Source organism: Euprymna scolopes, chromosome 1 (genome assembly GCF_053919585.1).
Source record: "Euprymna scolopes isolate OS-2025 chromosome 1, ASM5391958v1, whole genome shotgun sequence".
NCBI lineage: Eukaryota > Metazoa > Mollusca > Cephalopoda > Sepiida > Sepiolidae > Euprymna > Euprymna scolopes.
The window spans coordinates 81,442,047-81,461,405 of record NC_136482.1 but is presented as its reverse complement, the minus strand read 5'-3'; the positions used below and the strand labels follow the sequence as shown (position 1 = coordinate 81,461,405).

Below are 19,359 nucleotides of genomic sequence, written 5' to 3'. Positions count from 1 at the left end.
GAATTTTTTTGTCTTCCCAATCTCTATCAAGTGGTTCGAAATCGTGTACATTACGTCTAATTCAGAAGTTAGTTCTAGAACAGTTGTACTTGGATTGCTTCAACTTGGGTTCTTAATTGATTGTTGTCAACATCCAATGGCCGACGACTACACTCATCATCTTCAAGACTCTCGCCGCCGTCACGAAATTTCTTAAATCACCATTGTGCTGTGCGTTCAGTAGTGGTTCCTGTGCTAAACGCTTTGTTGATATCGCGAGGTGTTTCAGCAGCTTTTCGACTTAGCTTGAATTTAAATAAGAAATTTGTGCGAATTTGCTTTTTTTTCATTCAATGCTTTGAAAAGAAGACATAATTGTTTCAAAACGTTTGTAATTTAAACGATTAGATAGAGGGGAAAACGCCCTTTAAAATGATATATGATGTATATTATAACGAAAACTTATTATTACGATTATTATAACGAAAACGTATTTAAAAATACATCATTTGAAATCAAAATTGAAAATACCGCAAGAACCTTTCTATAAACCTAAAAGATAGATTACTGTAAATGTTCTCAAATGAATAAATGTTTCAAAGTAGAGCAAATAGTGGTAATCATTGTGAACGAATAGATTACAGTTAATCTAGTTTTTACTAATTTTGATTGTTGAATATATCTGATGGCCGATTCGTATGCGTGAAAAGATTAAAAAAAATAGAATAGAAAAATATAGGGTTGATAGATATCTTTTTTAAACATCATGAAGTCGACTTTTTATTGGCTTCGGTCAAATGAAGAAAAGTTTTAGCTTGGACAAAGACAAAAAAGACGAACGAGAGGGTAAACACGCAAAGTGAACATCAGAAATAACATTTTTCTTCGTAATATTTCAACAAAAATCTGTCGGTCAGTCTGACATCGCATTTTCTGTATATATATATATATATATATATATATATATATATATATATATATATATATATATATATATATATATATATATAAGAATTTCAAGCCTATTCGTTTTTGAAAAGTAACTTAAAAACAGATGAAAATCTCAAAAAGGCTGAATCGTGAACATTGCTTAATTTTTTCTATTCGGTTCGTGCAAAAATAATGTCGTTTTTTGACGTTGCACCAACCTTATATCTACTCGTAACTTCTTCGCGGTTTTTGTTTTACTTACATTCCTTCATTTCTCATCTTATACACAGCGTGATTCGAGATATTGTCACCTAGTATATATATTGTCACCCAGTGTATATATATATATATATATATATATATATATATATATATATATATATATATATATATATATATTGTCACCTAGTATATATATTGTCACCTAGTATATATATTGTCACGCAGTATATATATTGTCACCTAGTATATATATTGTCACCCAGTATATATATATATTGTCACCTAGTATATATATTGTCACCTAGTATATATATTGTCACCCAGTATATATATTGTCACCTAGTATATAAATTGTTACCTAGTATATTACTCCTCCTTGAATTAACCACTCATTCCTCAATATAATGTGATCAAATTTGGATTTTCTTTAAATATTCTAAATTTATATCGTCCTAGTCATTCCTACACAAAGCATTTCTATTTTTATATATTGATCGAGTGCTCGTTGCACTCTCTCCCATCGGTAAAAAAAATCATCAGTGATATATCACAATGGTTGACGTAGGAAAATTTACAGAATGTCTCCAACAAATTTCTTTAACAAAACGTTTATATTATATCGTTTGTCTAGAGAGGATCATAGATTAAGGTGCCCTCTTGCCCTTTTTTGTGACTTGTGATTTCATAAAGAACGATTTGGAGACCATTTTAACTTTAGAATAGATTGGTTCATTTGATTGAATGAGGCTCCAATTCTTTAACTAAAAGTTATTTTTATATTATTTTAAGGGGAAGATACGAGACCACAGTATCTCGTATTTCTCAGGATTCTACAATACCTAGGTTACGCTAAAATATTAATCTATGTAGAATTTACTTTTACTTTTTTATTTTTAAATCTAAAAAAATACGTGGAAATTTACATGGTTTAAATAGAAGTAATAAACACGTGCTAACTTCTTATATTTAAACCATGAATTTCCACGTAGTCTGTAGATTGAAAAAAAAAGTAAAACTGAATTTTCAATATATCATTATTATAGGTTATATTTTCTTTTTATTTGAAACAAATAATGTATCAGTAGTAAAAAGAACAAATTAATATGACATAATTTTTAATTCGTTCAAGCTAATATTAGATGATTTTTATTCATTGAAACTAATATTACATAATTTAAAATTCATTCAAACTAATATTACATAATTTAAAATTCATTCAAACGAATATTACTTAATTTATTTATTCATCCAAACTAGTATTACATAATTTTTAGTCATTCAAATTGATATTACATAATTTTTAATTCAAACTAATATTACATATTTTTAATCATTCTAACTAATATTACCAAGCTTTTAGTCGTTCCAACTAATATCACATAATTTTTAATTCATTCATACTAATATTACATAAATTTTATTCATTCAAACTAATAAAACATTATTTTTAATTTATTCAAACTAATATTACATAATTTCTAATTCATTCAAACTAATATTAACTAATTTATTCATTAAAACTAATATTACACAATTCTTTATTCATTAAAACTAATATTACATAATTTTAAAATATATTCAAACTAATATTACATAATTTTTATTCATCCAAACCAATGCAACACAATTTTTACTTCATTCAAACTTTTGAATTCATAATTTGTAAATCATTTAGACTAAAATTACATAATTTTAATTCATTTACACTAATATTTTTTAAATTTTCTAAAATCAACACTAATATTACATAATGTTTTATTCATTCAAATTAATATTACATAATTTTTAATTCATTCAAACTAATGTTACATAATTCTTTATTCATTTAAAATAATATTACATATTTTTAATTCATTAAGACTAATATTTCATAATTTTTATTCATTCAAACTAATATTGCATAATATTCTTTTATTCAAATAAATATTACATAATTTTTTATTCATTCAAACTAATGTTACATAATTTAAATTAATTCAAACTAATATTACATGAATTTTTATTTATTCAAACTAATATTACATTATTTTTAATTCATTCCAACTAATATTACATAATTCTTTATTCATTTAAACTGATATTGCATAATTTTTAGTTCATTCAGACTAATAGTACATATTTCTATATTCATTCAAACTGATGTTACATGATTTTTAATTCATTCCAACTAATATTACATAGTTTTTATTCATTTAAACTGATATTACACAACTTTTAGTTAATTTAAGATAATATTACATAATTTATAATTCAATCATATTTATATTTAATTTTTATTCATTCAAAATTATTAAATTTTTTATTTATTAAAACGTCCAAATGAATTAATAAAGGATTGTAATTTTAGTACTTCATAAAAATTTGTAATCACTTTTTAATTAAATTTATGTCGTCAATAATTTTTTAAGATTAAAAATTAAAAACAATGAACCCGTATATGTAAAAATATGTAAAACATAAGTGACTTGACAAGCATTTCTTACTCTAGGTGTCTAGCTATCAGCAACTTTTCATTCACCTTTTTACAACTGATGTCTTTGTTTGGTGTGCTACAGATGCACATAAATATTTTAATGTTTCATTTTAGGTTCTCTTGATGTGTCAGCTTACCACTTCCATGTCTTTAAACAAAAACACGCCATCAGCTAAAACTTGGCGCTCCCGGAAATACACCATAACCAAAAAATGGGAACGACCGTTTTCAAACAACAAAGAGAAAACACACAAACATCATCTTTAACAAACTAACCAAAAACAACAGACTATTGTTTCGAACCCAGATGAAAACAAATACAATTAATGAACACCGAAGAGACATTTAACTGTAAGTAATACGGTGTAAAATTAATTATAGTCATTTGTTTTTGATTGACACTATTACTGGCCGTGAAGTCTGTAGCATGAACTGCTCACCATGAAGCTAGCGGCTTTGCCAGCAAAATTTCTAATTTAGCTCGGGAGTTAGGAACGCTCTCATCCTTATTTGACTCTTATCAAGTCGGCGTTCCAGTCGTCGTGAATACTAGGGACAGCAGAATATTACTGTCTGTCTCGTGGGACGTTCCTCTCACACCCTGCAACTCCAGTTTTTTTAAACTTGTTTCAACCCCGGTTCATTTCGAACGACTACAACCCATTCTCATAGCCTCTATCGGCTCTCCAGTTTACTTCTGCAGCTTCTAGTGACTCCAGCTTACTCCTGCAGAAATATAGCGGCTCTCCATCTTACTCCTGAAGCTCCCACCGACTCAAGCTTACTCCGGCATCTTCAAGCGACTCAAGCTTACTGCTGCAACAACACCAGCTCATTTCAGCGGCTCTCCAGTTTACTCCTGCAGCTCCAGCGCTTCCAGCCACCGCTTCCTGCGGCCCACTGACGTCCGGTTACCCATTCATTCCCACTGACGTTTGACTACTCATTTCAGTGCCCACTGACGTCTAGTTACCCGCTCTACTGCCCATTGACATCTGGCCACCTGCTAGCTGTTTCAGTGCCCATTGATGCCCAGCTACCTGCTCCAGTGCTCACTAACGTCCAGCTACTTGCACCAGTGCCCACTGATGTCCATCTACCTGCTATGTGTTCCATTGCCCACTGACGTCCAGCTACCTGTTCCAATGCCCACTGATCTCCAGCTACCTGTTCCAGTACCCACTGACATTCAGCTACCTGTTCCACAACTCACTGACGTCCAGCTACCTGTTCCAGTGCCCACTGACGTTCAGCTACCTGTTCCAGCGTCAGATCCTGTTTATACGACTCTGATCTACCTAATGTGCGTCATCGTACCTCAATGACACAATAATTTCAACCCTAAAAGACTCCCGTTCTCGATCCAGCTGATCCTGATATCCATTGTTATACATTTTATCATTTTCTTGGTAAACAATAAAACACTTTATCGTGTCGTCTTTAACCGATCATTCGTGTTTGTTATCCTTCTTTGCTATCGCCGTCACTTTTCTTGCTTTGTGTCTATTTGATTAGTTGTACAGTCGATTGGCACCTTCACGACATGCAGCTCTTTGCAACAAGGTTTTAAAAATTGTATCTTTTTAAATGAAATTATCAAAAATATAACTAGGCCCTTTAATATGGGTTTTGAATGTACATTTCAATTAGTTAAGTTAATTAAAGCTTTTATGTTTCTCTTTTTAGTCTCTTTTAAATTAATTTTTTGTTGCTGCAACTAAATTTTCCATTTCCTTTGTTAAGTAAACCACGCCCCTTCTTTACAATTAATACTTCACACTTCTTACGTACTGCTCTTATCTATTTAATATTTATATTTTCCTTTACTAAAATATTAATTTCTACTTTTTTAATTACGGAAATTTTAAGACGCTTGTCCAGAACATCCCCTATAAAAAACAAAACAAAAATAAAGAATAATCTATAATATACGTACCTGTGACGAAAAGAAAACATTGTACATAAAAAATCACGCAAATTAATCAAGTAGCTTTATTTTTATAAAGAAAATTTATTTTAAAACGAATTTGTATTTTCCCAATGCCTTCTCCTCATGTTAAGAATAGCTTTATGAAATTTTGCAAAAGTTGAAATTACTTGTTCCTATAGACTGTTTTCAAGATGGCGTCGTAAAATCGTTGCTCATAGTTTCGCCAAAAATTTGATTTTTTTTTTATTTAAAATACAACTACTAAATTTACGCGATTTTTGGCGTACGTTTTCCTTTCTGTCATGAGTACGTTCATTATCCAGATTTTTCTTTATTTTTGTATTTTTTTACTGGAGGAAATTCTGGACAAGCACTAAACTTTATCAAGTTGAGAGAATGAGCTGATTCCAATCCGGGGTTTTCATATTATAGTTAAAATATTATTTTCACTTTCATTACCCAGTATTATATTTATTGAATTTCCCAAAAGAGTCTTCGTATTATCGCAGTAGCAAATGTCTGTGTTTGTTTTGCAAGTATTTCCACGGAATGTGCTCCGATGAACTAATTGCACTTATACCTTGATTAGCATCAAAATCACACATTTGATTTTAGAGATCCCTAGACACTGAAAGATTTCCTACTCTAACAGCTTATTTCCTCTATCTTTAGAATTTTCGCCTTTCCCCGTCCGTATCAACATGAAAAAATTTAAATATAATGTGAACAAACATATTACTTCCTTATAAATCTGGCCTCGATCATTTAATATGGTAATATGTACTGTTTGGAGCGAACAACAATAATAATAATAAAATTAAGCGCATTTTTAGATTAAAAAAATATATTTAGATCGATTAGTTTTCCTTTTTTGTTTTTAATAAATTTTCAGGCGGAGTAAATTACTACATTTGCACTTCAGAGTTATGTGACTGTAATAGAATTTGCACCCTATTCTGCCTTGACAGTGTTTAAAACAGACTTTGTAATCTAGTAAGCGATGCCTTTTTCCTTTCTCTGCAGCCTCTTTTCTGCAGAAGAGACGTTGCGAGTCTGTTCCTGCTCTATCGCTTCATGGCAAGTGGTCGACTGAGCTCCAATTTATGCCCTCCCTCGCCAATCCTTTACAAAAATACTCGTCTAGCCAAAATCACTATCAATAAATTCCCCACTCTCTATCGTTGCCTAAACCTAAACATGGATTCCATTAATAAAACTTCTTCTCTAGAACTGGCCGCCTGTGGAACTCTGTTCCGCTGATCTACTTTCCAGCTGACTACAATATCATTATCTTCCAAGTCCAACGTAAACAAGTTCTTGTTCAACCGTCCTCGGAAATGATCTAATTATACCAAATTCCTTCTAGAAATGACTATTACGCACTATACCCATGACTACAATACACACATTAACCATTATCCTCGAGTGCCCCCCGGGCCTTGATATGCGGTAACTCTTTTCTAAAAAAAAACTTCAACATTATGTAACTGCAATAGAATTTGCACTTCAAAATTATATGACTGCAGTAGAACTTGCAACATTTGTATGCAACGGTCAAAGACCATGTGTCTGAATAACTGATGATAATTGATTTTTTGTACGTCACAAACAGCAATCGCACCCAACAGGAACTTGTTTTCATATACTCCACTCCCATAAAAATGACAGTTAAAAAGGGTTAATTGATCCTTTATTTACCTATTTATTTACCATCAAAAAAAAAAAAAAAAAAAAAAAAAAAACTCATGTCAAACGGATTAACCTATTTTTACGTTCATTTATCGGATAAATAAATCATAAAATGAAGCATTAAATACAAGCGATCACGTCCACGGACATAGTCGGAAATTAGACAAAAGTTGGACATAATTGAATAAAATGATTGAATGACTCCCGTCAGATTCCGATGACTGATTTGTAGTTGCTATTGTTTTATTTTTAGATTTAATGGTAACTTTGGTGCGATGACAGGGACGAGGGCTAGAAGGATGGTGAATGGGATATATCTTCGTATTAAATATAGCCCCGAGTCGCGTAATAAACGGCTGTCTCTATTGGCTATCATTTGCACGCGGAGCGGCCATGTTTGATTTTTTTGTTTGTTTGTATTTGCTTCAAATGTCGATTATGAAGCATAAATTTCGAGCCGTTTTGTAATCAAGTTTATATTTTAATTCTTTTGTTTCCTTTTCTTTGGGAAGGGGCTAAGGAGCAATCGCTTAAGTAATGTTCTATTTTGAAGTCGTCATACAGATGTCATGTACCCTTAATAAAAACTGGGTACATTTATCGCACATTACATGTCCGTAATATGCGTTTGAGTTAAGTAGATATATAGATTATAAAGGGTCAGTTAAGTATGATTGAGGAGAATTGAACAATAAAAAAAGTGTTTTCTGCAGAACACTTAGTATATATATATATATATATATATATATATATATATATATATATATATATATATATATATATATATATATATCACTATCTGTTATCTGAGACCTGTTATCACTATCTTCTCTTCTCTATATAAATAAAATGAACTCATTTTTCCTCTCTGAGTTTGACCTTGATAGGATTAAACCTCATGACATTTCATGCAAATGTAATATACACAAACTGCAACGCATTATCTGAGGTGTGCTATATGCCTATTACCTGTACACTTGCTCAATAATCGTACATCCCATATTTTTCTGGTGAAAGTTCACTGCTAAAACCTGTAAGAATCAATGGAATTTGTAAAATCTTTTCTTACTACTTAATTCCTCCTTTTCCTGCTCCCCATTTACATCGCCGCTTCATCGTTCACGAGGGACTAATACGAACGCACACCGACTACGGGTTTTGTAGTTGCATACAAAAACTGAAATGCTTCCTATTGCGGGAAAGGCACCTCGCCTATTTATATATTGCTTATTTACAATTTATTTCGAAACATTATTACACTAGGAAAAAAACGATTCTCTCCTTTTTCTTTTCTTTTTTTATTCATTAACATATAATATATCATTTCCTTTTCCTTTAGTTTCGTTTCGTTCGATATGTCCCTTTTTCTGTTTACGTTTTTCCGATTACAGAGTTAAAGATTAATTTTACGGTTAGCGCATTACAATGCGCTAACCGTAAAATTGAATGTAAGATGTTACATTTTCACTTAAAGCGATTACGCACATATCAATCTCGATTAGTAACAAATCGTTTCATGTGTGCTTTAAAAAAGTCACCGACTCCGCTAGAGAAATACTACATTTTAAAATGTAAACAATACATTTCTATATGCATCTCTATTAACCTCAGTTCCGGTTTACTGCTTTTCGTATGCTTTCGTTTCGTTTCTTTGATGTTCCAATTTTTCTGATTTCGTTGCGATTGTAAACATCGTTACGATATAAATCAAACCAAAATGAATTACACTACTGACGCTTTTCTTAGAACAAACAAGGTGTTTTCTTTTTTGTAATGTTTACTTCATTATCTTAGGAGTTGAATTTACTAATTATCTTTGAATTATACCAAGAAAACTAATATTTATCTCGAAATGGATTTTTACATATGATTTATTTAAATTCAAAAATTAATTGAATTAGTAAGCTCGCCCTGCAAAGAATTTCTCATAACTAACTTTTTTTCTCACGTGTACAAACACTTTCTTCCCTTGGGGAAATTAAGTTTTGTCTTTTTCCTACAAACTCCTATTTCAGTCACCTAAATTAATTAGTGTTAAAGGAGCTTAGGAATTTCTGCATAGAAATAACATTACGGCAAAATCATCGTTCGCGTTGCTGACCCGGTTACAGGTTGTCAACTCCGAAAGCCTTCCTTAACATGGGGAGGTTTGGGCTGTCTATTCCAAGGTCCGTTTAATTGGAAATGTTTCGATTTAATTAATGAGAATGGGACAGTTTTCCATGGAACATTTTGGGTTATTAAAAACAGACAATCACATGACATATTCACCAAGGTTTCAACTGGGCGAGCGCCATATGAAAACCGAAACAAAATCAATACATTTATTCTATAAAAATTTATCAAAATATAATTGGACAAACATTTAGTGAAAATTTGGCGTAATAAAATTTGAATTTTAATACAACAATTTCGTAATGAAAGCAACATCGGATTTTTATAACATACTTTTTATTTCGTAAAAATAAATATTTGGATACGTTTTTTTCTTCAAATTAAAGCAACTTTGAAAGGTCAACAACAAATTAATTTATATGATTGTTTTTTTTTTAACGTTTATTTATTTATTTATTACCGGCAATCGTTCTACAGTTTAAATTTTGGGTTATTTATTTCATGCTTCGGCCATAGTCTAACCAAGATTTGCACAGAAGGTGCGTGAAATAAAATAGCGTCTCCAATTTCGCCAATTAATGTGTACAAGCACCGTTATTCTTTAGGTTATATTCGTTGGGGGCACAATTTAAACCAAAAAAAAAAATAAATAAAAAATAAAAATAAATAAATAAAATAAAATAAAATAAAACGGGGCGAAATTTAAGTTTCCCTTCCATTTTTACAACAACCTAAAAAATAAGGAGGATTAATTTACTAGGATTTTATTAGAAGCTGAGCATTTATTAAAATTATTTTATTGTTGAATTTTTCGCATTTTGGTTACATTTGTTAGTTTCTAATCGCTGATAGCCCACTTCAATAATTGAACACAAGATGAAATTAAAAATAATAGTCCTCATGCAGAATTTGACCCTCCCCCCGATTCCATTTCATTCCACCGGATTCAACCGAGCGTTGTTTAAATTTTCAAACATTAAATCAACATTTTATTTATTTTTTTCATAATTAATTAATTAATGATGGGAGTATATTTTCTGTTTATTTTCTTAACATCTGTTGACAAAAATTTAATTTGTACATTCTCTTGAAAAAAAAAACAACTTTTCTCTGCTTTGACCTAACTATTTACAGTGTTCATATAAAGCATTCATCTTTTCTTTTTATAATAAAAATTTCGTTTGCAAAATAAAAAAAGTTTACTGCCAATTTTCTTTAAACAAAAAAAAAAAAATGTGCAAGTTTTCCTGAAAAAAAAAAAAATCCTTTCCCCTGACAATTTATGGTAAAAAAGAAATCTGTTTTTGAGGAAAAAACATTGCAGAAAATATTAAAATAAATATACAATACAAAATGCAATTTTCCTTGAGGAATGTGTTCCATTTTAACAAACTGAGCCACAGCAACGTGTGGCCGGATACAGCTAGTTATATATATAACAATCTATATATCTATAAAAGTGAACGTGTCTGTGTGTCTGTGTGTCTGTGTGTGTACATTTCCCTACGCAATAACTTTGTCAATTTTTAGTCTACAGACGCGAAATTTGATATACATAGTACTGAGATTTGGGAAAATCGATGTGATCGGTTTTCGGTCAGAAATTTGGCTGATAAGGGGTAAAAGTTCAACGATTTGACTTTTGAGAACTCTACCAAACTCCTCGGACATTTTTGGGTATAAACACTTGAAATTTTAGATATAGGTTCCTTGGACATGGATCTAACTTAATAACTTGATTTGAGCCCAAAACAATGAATGTTTAGGAGCCATAATAGGGGTCAAAGTTAAAAAAGTTGGCATTTTTTTTTTGCTCAGCATACACCTCCAAACACCCGGGCAACGCCAGGCACCCATCCTAGTTAATATATTTAAATTCTTATCCGTGTACGCATAACTTGCGTTTCATCCTTTTCCAGGAATTATCAAATGTGGGCTATAACTGTTCTGCCGATAGCACGATTCGAACCCCAGACCAAAGTCACCTTTCATTTTTCAAGCCTGTACCTCTAGAGTATTATGTTTGCATCCAAACGAATTTAATAAATATTATATTTCTGAAGTCGTGCAACTAATATAGAATTTAATCATTACTTTTTTTTCAAAAGTTTAAACATTATGATACAGTACATTTTTTTTATATTACATTTATAGTTGCGTTTTTGTGAATTAGTAACCATTTTGTTTGTATCGATGTATTTGTTAATAATGTTGTCTTTTTTTCATAGATATACCTAATTTTCCCACAATTTCTTCTTCTTTAAATCTATGTTTAACCATGTTTAGAGAGATTCCTTGGTAAATTCATGTTAATAAGATTTAAAGAAATTTTGAACCATATGGATTTTAAGCTCCCCAAAATAAGCAGCTACCAAAAGAGCGCTTTTCTCCAGTAACACTGGATTTTGAAAACTTTTACTTCCGGTTGCGTTGAATCGTAAACAAACAGAACAATACCCCCGTTTAAAACTTGTTTTTATTATTATTATTACTATTATTATTATTATTATTATTATTATTATTATTATTATTATTATTATTAAGAAACAAGTTTTACTATGTAAGAAAGTTTTACTTAAAAAATGGTGCATTTGCATAAAGTGATTTTTATTTAATTGATGTGTGTATAAAAACCTGCTTGTAAATAAATAATGTATTTTTAAAATATTTTTATATAAAAATAAAAGTTATAAGATTTGTAAACCATATCATTTATTTTTAAAGTGTTTTTTCTTTGTTTATATATTTTTAGCATAAAAATTGTAAACTTTTTTTATTCTGTAAACTTTACAAGATTTAAATTTTTTATTACAATGTAAAAAATACAGTTTTATTTACAATTACTTTTCGTTATGCATACATTTTTAATTTTATATAAAATGGAAAAGGAACAAAAACAACAACAAAAAACTGGCAATGTCAAACCGTCATCTTGTCGATACAACGCACGAAAGTCTTTTTTCCATTCTTCTCTCAACTTGCAATAAATTCTCGTGTATTCGATATTATCTCGCATTCTAAGCTATCCAGCAAAAACTCCACTCAACCCTGCTTTAGAATTCATCCCATTTAACAGTTACCAATTATGCACATATGCAAATTAATGGCATACGTTCACCAATGAGCGACCTACAAAATTATGCTTATTTTTTTCTACATTTTCTGCTGGCATTTTACAGACTAAGCAAACACGAGGTCGTTTGCGAGATTGATTTACATTTTAAACGCTTATAAATAAAACCTGTTTGTAAATAAAACACATTTCTTAAATAGCGAAAAATTCTTTTATAGAAATCTGAGATCTAAAATTTATAAAAGTGTTCTCTTTATGATTCAGCTACATCAGAAGTAAAAAAAATTCCCAGTGTTACTAAAAAAAAAAAAAGTGTCCTTTTTCTCGTTGCTTATTTTGGGGTGCTTGTGGGGGTCGCCTGGCCTTTTTTGGGGAACTGACTTCCTCCACAAATAATAAAAATGAAAATAAGAAATCTTATGTGCAATACAAACGGAGGTTTATTTCCGGAATAGAAATAACAAACAATAACAAGCAAAACATAGTTCTCGATATTTCAGAGTTCTTTTTTTTTGAGTTCATATGAAAGATGGAGAGTCTCTTTTTTTGTGTTCTTTGAATGTTCAAATTTGTAACAGAGACAATATTAATGTTCGTCTGTTAAAAGAGAGTATTAATGCGCGGAGCAGTGGAAATGAAAAAATTGATGTTTGCACGCGTGGCAAGTCCTAATGAGAAAACGTTGAATGAGTCGGAAGAGTTTAAAGAGACGAAAGAATGCTCGAAAGGCTAAGAGACTAAAGAGATAGATTTTGTGTTTGTGCATGTTTATATTCGATTTGATCGGCTCCAAACGAGCTCTAGAAAATCAGTTTTAAAATATGTCCTAGGAGGAATTCCATTGGACGGAAGACATCACATGGGGTGCTTTCAACTACGTACGCGCCTTTGGTATATAAAGGTCACGCCGGAATTTGCGTGGGTGTCATTTTTCATTTTTTTAACGCGCCGAAACAATCAATTGCACTGCGCGCCTAAATTGTATTTAACGATTTTAAATTTGAATATTAAACTGTGCCAACTGGCACAAATACTCCCCCCAGATTGGAAAAAAAAAAAGTTTTTTTCAATATGTAATGTATTCCTTGAAATGTTTCGGCCAGTGGACTTTCCTACCCGTTTTTGTCGTGGGTTTGGTGTCCTCGTCATTTTCTACTGGACTCCCATATTCTAAGGGAATTTGTTCTGGTGGGGAAATTGTCTGAGGGTATTCCTCAATGTATGCTGGTTTAATTCGGTCGATCGCGATGTTGTCTTTCCTGTCTTTCCGTTGGACAGTAAAATATTTTTCACTTCTGTCCAAAACTTGGTATGGTCCAGTGTAATTTGGACAAAATGGCTTTTTGACCGTATCATTCCTGATAAACACAAATTTGCATGTGTGAAGGTCGTTCGGTATATATGTTTGTTTGTCAGCCCTCCTGGTGGGGGTAAATTTGAGAGAAGACATTTTGTTCTTTAATTCCGTCACAAATGTAGCCGTGGGTGAAATATCTGTGTATGCATTAAAATACTGTCCAGGTAGTGTGACTACGGATCCAAAATCTAGCTCTGCTGGTGTGCTTTGTAAGTCCTCTTTTCTTCGCTGTCCTTAATATAATTCAATTTTGTGAAATTGACTAAGGCAGTTTTAGCTTGATGGAAAGCTTTTAAAGCTGATCCGTCCAGTTTTAATTGTTGGTTTTTCGTTTTGTTCTTCAATGACGTTAACGGTGCAAGGATTGTGGAACAGTTGGGTAAAAATCGTCTGTAGTAATTAATTATACCTATGAAGCGACGAACTTTTCTAACAGACGTAGGTTGTGGAAAATCCGTAATGGCGCTTACTTTTTCTGGTAATGGTGATATACCATCCTTATCAATTGAATGTCCAAGGAAGTTTACTTCTTGCTGACTGAAAATACATTTGTCCAAGTTTATTTTTAAACCGTAATGGGACAGTTTTTGAAAAACTTGTTCCAAGTGTTGTTTATGTTCGTCGAGGTTTCTACTAGCAATTAGGACATCGTCCACGTAAGCGAATACGAATGGAAGGTCCCTAAAAACCTCGTCTATTAACCTTTGGAAGGTTTGACAAGCGTTCCTAAGTCCGAATGGCATTCTGACGAATTCGTAAAGTCCAAATGGTGTGGTCAGTGCTGTTTTGTGGATATCTTCATCCGCCACCGGTATTTGGTAATACGCTTTTACTAAATCCAGTTTGGAAAATACCGTGGCATTTTGCAGTTCGATTGCAAAATCGTGAATGTGTGGGATAGGGTATCTATCCGGTACAGTTTGTGCATTTAATCTCCTGAAATCGCCGCATGGACGCCATGTTGTCGCGTCTGCTTTCTGTACCATGTGTAGAGGAGATGACCACGCACTTTTGGAAGGTCGGATAATTCCTTGTTGCAACATGCGTTGAAATTCGTCTTTTGCGATCTTGTACTTATCCGACTTCAGACGTCTGGGGGTGGCGTAGACTGGTTGTCTATTCGTTTTAATATAATGCTTTGCATTATGTTTAATATTATCCGTGACTTTGAATGGCTGAGTAAGTTGTGGGTATTTTTGAAACAGCCGACGAATGTACGTCTCTTCAGGTAAGGCAGAACTAATCCCAGTAGACTGATATCTTGTGGTGATACCTTTAATTACGATTTTTGTTTGGTTATCAGTCAGTGTGCGACTAGTCATGTCTACCGATAGATTAAACTGTGCTAGGAAATCTGCTCCTAATATTAGTGTCGTCACGTTGGCTATGGTAAAAATCCACGGAAATGTGCGGCGCAGGCCGAGATTGACGTCTAAATATTTTTCACCGTATGTCGGTATTTGTGTGCCATTAGTTTCTTGGAGGTGGTAAGGCTGTGGAATAGCTTTTTGTTTACGTAGAGGTGGTATCACGCTGATTTCAGCTCCAGTGTCTATTAAGAAGTTATATCCATGATTATTATCACGAATAAAAAATAGACGACCTTTAGTGGAAAATCCAGCGACAGTCGTCGTCTCTACTGGCCGGAATATTCGTTTCCCTGATTCTTGTTTTTAAAAGAACAAGGATAAGTGCAACGCCGAGCTTGTGTGCCGAATTTTTTGTGGTAAAAACAGATTTCGTTCGTTCGTTCCCGTGTGTTGCTTCGACCTCTACTAAGACTTCGTTTTCGGTAGTCCGATCGTTTATTAAATGAGTAACGATGGTTTATTTGCATTAATTCCTGCACTTGTCGAGTGAGATTTTCGACCGTCATTCTTAGTCCCGATATATCGTCGTCGCACGTCTGTTTCTGCTGTGTTTGTGCTGAGTTTACTTTGCGGTGCCTCAGATTTTCATGGATTCGATCTGCCATATCGGCGAGTTTTTCAATATTTGTCTCTTCCGTTGTGGGTGCTAGAATTTGTACTGTTGTGTCTGGAAGTTTATCCAGCCACAGACTTCTCATTATATTTTCGGACATTTTGTTGTCCCCTAGAAATGTACACATCTATCGCAAAAGTTGTGACGGAGTGCGATCTCCCAATTCTACTTGGGTGAAAAGATTGCGTAACCTTGTTTCGTTTGAAAAGCCTGTCCGTCGTAAGATGGCCTTCTTAAGTTCGTCATATGGGTTGTCTTCAGGCACATTCTCCAATAAATCCGCCACCTCTTCGACGATGTCTGCCGGGAGTTTTTCCACCAAGTAACAGTATTTGGTTCGTTGAGACGTTATCCGCTTTGCGTCGAAAAGGGCCTGGATTTGGATAAACCAGGTCTTTATGTTGGTAGGATTAAATGCTGGTATATTTACCGTTAACGTTGCCAGAGGTTTTTCAACACAGGAAGGTTCCATGTTTGTTTTCTTCGCTCGAAAGTGATTTCAAAGCCTTTAAACTGTCAACTGACTTTTTCCGATGACGCGGAGCTTGAAACTGTGGTCGAAAAAAAATTGTCGCTTTTGCCGCTGAGTCATGGTTGTTTAATAGCTTATAAGATTCCGTTGTGCATATGATTTCTGCGTCGGGTCACCAACTTGTGGGGGTCGCCTGGCCTTTTTTGGGGAACTGACTTCCTCCATAAATAATAAAAATGAAAATAAGAAATCTTATGTGCAACACAAACGGAGGTTTATTTCCGGAATAGAAATAACAAACAATAACAAGCAAAACATAGTTCTCAATATTTCAGAGTTCTTTTTTTTGAGTTCATATGAAAGATGGAGAGTCTCTTTTTTTGTGTTCTTTGAATGTTCAAATTTGTAATAGAGACAATATTAATGTTCGTCTGTTAAAAGAGAGTATTAATGCGCGGAGCAGTGGAAATGAAAAAATTGATGTTTGCACGCGTGGCAAGTTCTAATGAGAAAACGTTGAATGAGTCGGAAGAGTTTAAGGAGACGAAAGAATGCTCGAAAGGCTAAGAGACTAAAGAGATAGATTTTGTGTTTGTGCATGTTTATATTCGATTTGATCGGCTCCAAACGAGCTCTAGAAAATCAGTTTTAAAATATGTCCTAGGAGGAATTCCATTGGACGGAAGACATCACATGGGGTGCTTTCAACTACGTACGCGCCTTTGGTATATAAAGGTCACGCCGGAATTTGCGTGGGTGTCATTTTTCATTTTTTTAACGCGCCGAAACAATCAATTGCACTGCGCGCCTAAATTGTATTTAACGATTTTAAATTTGAATATTAAACTGTGCCAACTGGCACATGCTTGAAATCTATATAGTCCAGAATTTTGATTAATTTTAGTTTTTACTCGTTAATTAAAAAGAAATGTGCAAAATTATTTTTCTGTTTTTACCACAAGTTTTATATGAATTGAATTGCTTCACAACAATAGAGTCATCATCGGAAATTTTGATTGTTTTTTTCTTACGCTCATTATTACTTTTATCTATTAACTTTTTCTGTAATATTTTCAATTTTTCAGACTATTTTACTTCTACTGCTGTTCGACGCGGTTGTCGATGGCAAATACGAATATTCATGCAATCCTCTGGTCGCTAAACGGTTCTGTCTGCTGGGGTGCCTAGCCTGCTACGAAACCTTCGGGCGGAATGTCTACAACCTGGCCCATTGTTGTTACGACTGCAAAGTGACCGGTGCTTCTGTCATTGATTATGGACCATCGAACTGTTCCCGCAAGTACCTCTTCGACGACTACATGAAGCGAAGGTCGATGTCAAACATATAAAAACCACCTTGTACAATACCCACAAACATTTGTTTATGAAAATCAGACTTTTTTTGTTACAAAAGACCACAATAATCCATCACCATGTACAGATCTCCAGATCTCCTGAACAATAATCTAATCTAACAATTAAAAAAAAAAAAACAGCGGTGATGGTATATACGTACTCCTATAGTTTTATTCTTGTTTTTAATAGTTTATTTTTTAGCATTGTTTTTCTCTTCGTTTCTTCCTCCGCTCAGCTTCTTCCCGACACTCAGTAAAGTACATCATTGGCCTAATAGATATAATTGCAGATAGTAAAATAGTCAAGTTCGAATCGTTTTACATCTATTGCATTCAATTATGTACCAATACGGTTGAGAATGGTATAACCTTGCAATCCAGCTCTAACTATGGGTACAATATCAACTTGCGTTCAACTAATCGTATATAATGAACCCTTTACAATAGTTATCATGTTTCAATATCAAATAACCGACAAAAATGTTGATATGCCGCAAAATAAACCGACGAACATAATTCATTATTTCCTTTTCCTTTTTTGTTTTCAGTTTTTCAGCCTAACGCATTTACGAACACTTGTTTTAATGACATGTTTTATATTCCATGGCCTATTGTCACTGTTGGTTTAGAATTATTAGACTGAGGTAGCGCTCAGGAGAGCTGGAGAAAGGTACACGGTTATGTTATGCATTATAAATATCTGATTTGCACAAAAAATGCTCATAAGGATGACATTTTCTCTCAATTTTATTTTATGTTTTTGGGGGTGCGGGCATAATGGTATTTAAAAATGTCAACCATGAAAAAAATAAAAATCGCATAAACGTTATTGTACACTTGTAATGTTTTTTGCTACAGTCTTTGAGTTTTTCTGTTTTACTTCATTTGAGCTGTTTGTCTTCTACGCAACGTTTCTGACAATATGGTCTTCAAACATCTTCAAATTTTATAATATGCAGCTTTAAACCATAGTGATTACTGTCAAATATTAATACTAAACTTGCGTTATTGTATCGAAGAAATACGATTTAATCATCTATCTACATACTATTATAAAAATAAATAGAAATGTGATTGGTTAACAAAAAAAAAAGAAAAGAAAAAAAAGAAAGGATTAGGCAAAGTGCACATTACAAAGGCAGTAGATTTTAGTAGATCAATACCCGATTTCGAATCTCACGCAACCCTAAAGAATTTGTAAGAAATAAATACGCGTTTTAAAACAAAACAACAAAAAAAAGTATAACATACTAATATGAAAAATGACATATTTTAATGAAATTAAGTGAACTTTTTTGTTTTTGTTTTTGATAATTTGTAAAAAATAGTAAACATAAAATATATTCGGCAGTAGTTAAAATAGAATTATTTTTACTTAAATATATAGCCTGGCTATGGGCTAGTATACTTGTATCCCTCTGGAGTCACTGGGTTACACTTTTCTGTCCCTTAGATAAAGAAGGGCATGAGATGGACAGGTTATTTGGGCAGGTTATTTGGACAGGTTATTTGGGCAGGTTAGTAAGAAAGCATAAATGTTCAACAAAGGCAGAAATGGAAAGGAGAACACAAATCCAGAAAATTAAGTTTTGTATTTTTTTGGTCCTTTTTTTATTTTTATAAAATGAACAAAAATCGACAGAATATAAAAGAAAAGCAAAGGCAAAATGAAAATCTCGTAAAATTCTCAATTGTAGCACGACATGGTTAAAGTTCTCAAGGCATTAGAAATCGACAGTCCAATAATTTCCTCGGTCAGAAGGATTACTCATCGAGTCAAC

At 32.7% G+C, this 19,359-nt stretch overlaps 1 protein-coding gene across 1 annotated transcript in view; it reads left to right on the top strand.

Annotated features, from left to right (window-relative positions):
• Positions 1–18,407, top strand: part of LOC145243008 (uncharacterized) — a 47,880-nt gene extending 29,473 nt beyond the window's left edge. Inside the window, exon 2 of the mRNA XM_080106143.1 lies at positions 17,309–18,407. Within this exon, the coding sequence (XP_079962269.1) occupies positions 17,309–17,572 (264 nt within the window). The 3' untranslated portion in view covers positions 17,573–18,407. The remainder of the gene's footprint in view (positions 1–17,308) is intronic.
• Positions 18,408–19,359: the final 952 nt, after the last annotated feature.